The following is a 6,823-nucleotide window of genomic DNA, read 5'->3' as shown; positions in this document are numbered from 1 at the left end:
GAATATAAAAATAGGTTAAGAAGATTGGAGAGTTATAAAAATATTGCAGAGATAATCAGCCGAGACATACGGCCAGGATGTACGGCCGAGGATATAAAGAGGAAGATAAATGGCCTCCGTACTAGCTACTCGTACGAGAAAGCAAAAGTACGTATTGACATATTCATTTATATTTATTTATGCAAGTAAAGTTTACATGTCATACAAATGATTAGCATTAATTTGTTCACTGCAGCGACTTGAAGCATACAATAATGTTTACGTAACCTACAAGAAGTTAAATTATTTTCATTATTAATATTGCAGATGAATAAAAGCAAAAGTGGAGCCAGTGCGCAGGCGGCGTATACACCACAAGTGTACTGGTTTCAAATGCTGAAATTTCTAGACCAGTCAACGTGCAATTTGGAGAGCACGGAAAGTGAAACTGGAAGTGAACGTGCCACACCGACGTTTGAGGAAATGTTAGCGGTATGTACATTTGTTTACATTTTACGTTACTAAATGTGATTATCTTGCCAGGGCACCTTCCCAGCGCCATTGTAAAATGTCTTAAAGTATTCCCTAATTGCTCTCCCGTGTACTGTACGTCCAGAAGCAGCTTGGCAAGCTATTGGTTCCATTTGCTGTAGGTCCTCAGTGGTTTGTGTCTCAAGATAAGTGCAGTCTCCTACTACGGCAGACACAGTTTCCTGCCGTGTGTACAAGTGTTTTCTTCTCTCAGTTAACAAGTTGTGCAATGTGCAGGCAGCCAGTGTTATTGTGGTAACTTTTTCAGGAGGCAGATTAATGGTAGTAAGAAAAATCCTGAAACGACTTGCAAGAATGCCAAAGCTGCTCTCCACTAATCTTCTCCCTCGTGACAGTCTGTAATTGAAAACCTTTTCTTCTTTTGTGATTCCTTTTAAGGGGTATGGCTTCATAATGTTATAACTCAGAGGAAAAGCGTCATCTGCCAGTACTACCATTGGAGTTGTAATGTTTGTGTTCCCAAGCTTCCTGCCTTCAGGAATGTTGAGCATAGATCGGTCAATGAGACACTCACGTAGTTTGCTTTTTGAAAACACTCCAGCATCACCAACACGCCCATTAGTTCCTACATCTACATACAAAAATTTGTAGGAAGCATCTACCATGGCAAATAAAATGATACTGTTGAAGGATTTATAATTGAAAAAGTGCGATCCACTAGCTTGTGGTCATTTAATACGAATGTGCTTTCCGTCCATTGCTCCTACAGTGTTATAACAGTTCCACTTCTTCTCGAAATCCTCTGCAATTTGCTCCCACTCTCCTCTGCTTGTGGGTACCTGTAAATAAATAAGATTTATGTATGTGCAAGGAAGTACGTAATTAATGGCTTTTATCTTTTATTTTATAGCAAGAGATGCAAGAGCCTGTCGCATGTAGCGAGGCACAGCCACAGCCCCTGCGTCAAGAGCGGCCTCCCACTAAAAGGAGGAAAGTTACGCCAGACGTGGCAACTAACGTCATGGAGGAGGCCAGCAGGACACTTCAGGCTATGGCTGATGCTGCCAGAACCATGCCTGTCCATGATGACCGCTATAGTACCCTTGGCGCCCACATCGCAGCAGAACTGCGTGAAATGGAAAGGGTGGGCGGCAGGGAATACACCACTGCCACTATGCACAGTCTGCAGCGGACATTAATGGACAGGTGGGATTTGCTGCATGCGACAGCCCGTGCACAACCGTCCACCTCTGGATATATCCAGGTTGCCTTGCAGCAGGCTGGAATACAGGATGAAGATTCCATTCCATAAATATATATGTGTCTATAAATTTTGTATCTCTCCAATCTTCTTAATCTATTTTTATAATCAGGGTGCCTCACATTGTAAAGTGTCTCATCCGCTTCATACATCTCAATTAATTTTGTGGTATCACACATCTCATTTGCCATGTAAATAAAATTAAATAAATAAAATAATAACAATTTATCTTCATGAACATAAAGTGTATCGAACAGTTATTTACCTTCAGACAATGGTCCTTTAGTGCTTTATAAATTGCTTCACACAGTTCAGGTATTATTTTACTTAATGTGCATTGTGGAATTCGAGTGCTGTACTGTAAGCTAGAGTAACTTTCTCCTGTAGCAAGGAATCGTAGTGTTACAGTGAGCCTGTCTTCTGCAGATATAGCAGTTCTTAGGTGAGTATTGTATTTTGAGATATGAGGAATCACTTCACTGAGAACATACTGAAAAGTATGCTCATCCATTCGCAAGAAATTGATGTATGACTTGACGTCTTCCACTATTAACTCACGTAACAAGTTTTGCTAAATGCTTTTTTCGTCTCGTCGTGAAACCCACGGCTTCACCCAGGTACGTTTCCTTTTTTTCCCCCGCTTCTGTATCTCATGTGCACACACAGCAATTGTGGCACAAGCAGCAGCTGCTGCGGTTAATAACAATCTGTTTTTGTCAGCCATCTTGAACTTTGACGAAAACTTTGATGACAGTGTAATACCCCTTCTAGCGCTACGTCAAAGATCTTTGTCAAATATATTGGACGGAATATTGGATCACATCTTTGATCAAATCTTTGACAAAGAAATTTGATAGTGTAATACCGGCCTTAGGACCGCTCGACCACCCCGGCCGGCTGGCGTCAAAATCATTTGCATTCTCTTCTTCGTTAGAGCTGACTTTTCCGCTTAAAATGATGGTTAATGAGTATGCTTCAAACTATTCTTATATTGTACAGTGTGGGAGTTAGAACTGTTCTGTTATTGTAAAACATAAATAATTTTTAGCTTTAGGATATCTGCCCTTGCTTGTGGAAGAACACGGAATGGAAAAAATATCCAAGTCGTCATTGAACATTTGCAGTTTGATGGGAAAACAAGGCACACTAATAAAATAAAGATTAATAATTCACTAAAGCACGAAGCACACTATTGTAACACGAGTAACGCTGCGAAATTAGGTTGAATTCCTATACCAGCAGACGAAACCGTCGAAACTCTCTTCCCGGGAAACATTGACGTGACGTGACGTAATGGTCTGCCGACGGCCTATGTGAATGACGCCATTTGAAATCCATTAAGTGATGTTTTGACGTGACATCACGCGACGGCCATTGTGAATTGGCGTTGTGGTTTTCGCAGCTCTCCGAGCTAGTCGATCCTTCGCAAGCTTCTTCACCCGATAATAAAAGCTGGAACAAATGTGATGACGTTGATAATAGCTTTTCTAGCGTGCATTAATTAGATTTTGGAAAATAAGTGCATGTCTACAACGTGGGTTACTACTCTTAGGGAGACGTCATTTGGGGCGGTAGGTGACGTGCAACAATGCTCAGCGATTTAAAACCACCGAGCATCCGTCGTAGGTGTGGAAGAATGGAAGAACCGGTCGGCATTTAACTCTCCAACGTAACGGGCGCGCTTTTGGGCTTTAAGAACGGTCCAACTCGACGAGGCGGAGGTGCCGTTGCCAGCAAATGCGGCTGTTATCTCACCCGGCTGAGACAGCTAATCTCTGCTGTAAACACATTTGTCGCCGCGGGCGGTGTTTGAATAGCCATGGGAAGTCTAGGTTCGCAGTCGGGCTGGCAGGTTCTAATTTGCCCCAGTCGGCGCCTGCCTGGTCGACCACATCCGTTTTTCCTTTGAGCTCGGCCGGCGGCAGGGAAAGCTGCCTCGCGGCTGCGGGTTGGCTGCGGGCCAGCGGTTTCCGTCGCGTGCCAGGATTAGACGTGGCAACGCCGCCGCGGCCTTCGCCTGCAGGAGAGGCATTCGAGGTCAGGCTGTAGTGCTGTGGTGGACACGACAGCCGGGCCAGGAGCTAGGGGGAACAGCCATAGCGCTCGCCGGGTCGAACACGCCGCGTGGGGAAGGCGGGACAGAGAGCGGCCGGTGAAGGATGGGAAAGGGCGGGAAGGCGGAGAGAGGCGAAGTGCGGCGCGGGCCGCGTGGAGCGCAGCCATAATAAACAACTGGTTACTCAGCGCGCTCATTATGCGGGAATTGGTTGTGAATGTTATCGTATCCTGGCGAGGGGAAATGTAATTAGGTTCCACTAATACCTGGCGCGGACTAACTCTCGCTCTCTCTTTTTCTATCTTCCTATCTCGTTTCTCCTTCTTTCCGCCTGTCTGATTATACAGACGGAACCGTTGAAGGTCATTCGCACTGTTACGGCCACAACAGGCAGTAGACGACGAAGCGCACCGTTCCGGGCGACGCTTTTTTACTGCGCAGCTGATGCATCGCAACTGTTCGAAAGCACGTCCAATTGCTTTAGTCAAACCTATCGTGATATTACAACTTTTCTATGTGGTTCTTTTTACTGTTTGGACCTCATGAGTGTTTAATAATTCACTGGAATTTTTGGTATCATCGCCTCTGAAACGTAAGGTTACGAGTCGTAATTACGCTTCGGATGACTGATGATACTTTGGCGTATAAAAAATGAGAAGCCTCTGGCATAAATATACACCGCAATTTTCACCTTCTCAGGTGCAATATCCTTTAGGTACGTTGAAGTTGTACCTCGAGATTAACACAATATTAAAAATTATAAAAATAGCTTAATTTTATTAATCGGAGGTTTATCAAATTTAGTAACTATGTAAATATTGATTCGAAATAACACCGGCACGTTAGGGATAAAACACAATGGTAAAGTGTTTTTGTAATCCTGAGTCGATCACTTTGTTTTGTGTTAATCACAAATGCCTTTTATTATCAGCTGCAGTGTTTACATCGCAGATCTTTATTTTACGATGATGTACACTCGAGAAGAAAAGGTGACTTCACTGCGATTTAATGACACTTAGTGTTCCTTGAAGTCCGCAGGTCGTGGTCGTGCGGTAGCGTTCTCGCTTCCCGCGCACGGGTTCCCGGGTTCGATTCCCGGCGAGGTCAGGGATTTTCTCTGCCTCGTGATGACTGGGTGTTGTGTGCTGTCCTTAGGTTAGTTAGGTTTAAGTAGTTTTAAGTTCTAGGGGACTGATGACCTCCGGAGCTAAGTCCCATAGTGCTCAGAGCCATTTTAAATTCCCAATATGTCACAATGGACGTGTGGAGATATACAACTTAACTTAAAAAGAGACAAACATAAAAGAGTGGTTTCTGCAGTTGTGTCTACTGCAACATTAAAGTCATTCTTCAAATGTGTGAGAAAATCAGTGAGTGAACTGCTGACAATACTTCGATAACTCAGATATGTGTTGAAATTATTTCTCATTTTAACGAGAATCATATGCCACCCACAAATTCACTGACGTTAGTGGAATTTCTCTCCTGCCTTCCTGGCATTAATGCTGCTACTAATAAGATATTTTCCCACAGGAATAATATATGAACTAGCGACCAAAAAAAAAAACCACACAGTTTGCTGTAAAAACATTAAAGTAATGTACAGTGAATTATGATGAAACTTTTTTTTCATGTACCGTTGAATAATGTAGACACGCTGAAGAAAATATGGTCAGTTTACTTACAACCATCTTCAATGTCAACCGCTGACAGACTGTACACCGCATGTCGCAATACTGTGGAGTAAACAGTGTTATCTCTGACGCAGGCTCCATGATACTCTGTCAGGTGGTTTAAATTCTGCCAGCGATTCACTTTGAAGACGGCTGGGAAGTCATCAGTCGAAACATCCGAAGAAGAAATAAAACTATCCCGGTTGCACGCCGGAAATAGGATGGAATATCTTTCATTATTTACCCATACCAATCAGGCCCTCAAACCCTTCGAAATCTAGGACGGATAGGTTCATGCTGTTTCTTTACAGCACTTACGACTGGGATAAACTTTAGATGGAAACAATCGTACGAAGCATTCAGATTCTTAACAGCGCTTATTGGCTAAGGGATCTTATAAAATTTGTTGTTACGCTGAATGGTTGTGAGTCAACAACGAAATTTGCTATTAACACACACGTCATTTTGCATTACGTGCATAATGGGTTATTCATAACTTACAAATCGTATGTAAGTTACTTGTTTCATGTCTCGACCGTCAGATTGCAATCACTTCTCTGCCTCGTAAAGCAAAGGTCGAAGGTTCTATACAATTCAGGCGCGGGTGTGTTGGACTTAATTGTGGAATTACTACCAGTTTTCACTATACCTTCACTATGTGAGAATGTAAGTGCTAATTACAAACGAAACTGTTATGAAAATGAGAGCTAAATAATCAAAAATTAGTGTCTTTCATTTATAGAGTTTAAATATTTCAAAATGAATAAGCTGTCTGCAACGTCTAGTAGCCGGAACAGAATTTAAAATTTAGCTTTAATAAAAAGAATCTAGCCACGGTAGCGTCCAGTGTAATGTAAACTGTCGTCTTACGATAAATAAAAATGTCGTGTGACTAGGGCCTCCCGTCGGGTAGACCGTTCGCCGGCACTGCGGCGACTTGCTCGTCGATGGGGATGAAATGATGATGATTAGGACAGCACAAAACCAGCGGAGCGGAGAAAATATCCGACCCAGCCGGGAATCGATCCCTGGTCCTTAGGATTGACATTCTGTCGCGCTGATCACTTTTTTTTATTTTGTTCGATATTGTTCGTTGCGTTTGATCTGGGCGGACGTCACAGACACCCGTTCAACCCGAGCGTTGATTCCTTTACTCAGTTTTTTTTCATTACATAGGTCCAGCAGCCCTCTGACCGAACACGTTGAGCTACCGTGCCGGCGGCAGACGTCGTCTTACGATAAACCAAGGCAAACGTGATGTACATGACAACAATTTACTGTAGACATCAAACGATTGAGTAGTTCATTTAGAAAGAATTGCCTTAAAATAGAGACGATGCAAAAATGTTAGAAGCCTTAATT

General features: G+C 43.0%; 1 protein-coding gene across 1 annotated transcript; it reads left to right on the top strand.

The window, feature by feature from the left end:
• The first annotated feature begins 404 nt into the window (after positions 1-404).
• On the top strand, positions 405-1,889 carry LOC124803082. The gene is made up of 2 exons (XM_047264213.1): positions 405-471; positions 1,382-1,889. Exons 1-2 carry the CDS (start codon positions 463-465, stop codon positions 1,781-1,783), a joined length of 411 nt encoding a protein of 136 aa, XP_047120169.1. The 5' UTR covers positions 405-462; the 3' UTR covers positions 1,784-1,889.
• The last annotated feature ends 4,934 nt before the right edge of the window (positions 1,890-6,823 follow it).

Source organism: Schistocerca piceifrons, chromosome 6 (assembly GCF_021461385.2).
Source record: "Schistocerca piceifrons isolate TAMUIC-IGC-003096 chromosome 6, iqSchPice1.1, whole genome shotgun sequence".
NCBI classification, from domain to species: domain Eukaryota; kingdom Metazoa; phylum Arthropoda; class Insecta; order Orthoptera; family Acrididae; genus Schistocerca; species Schistocerca piceifrons.
This window is presented reverse-complemented; position numbering and strand designations above follow the sequence as displayed.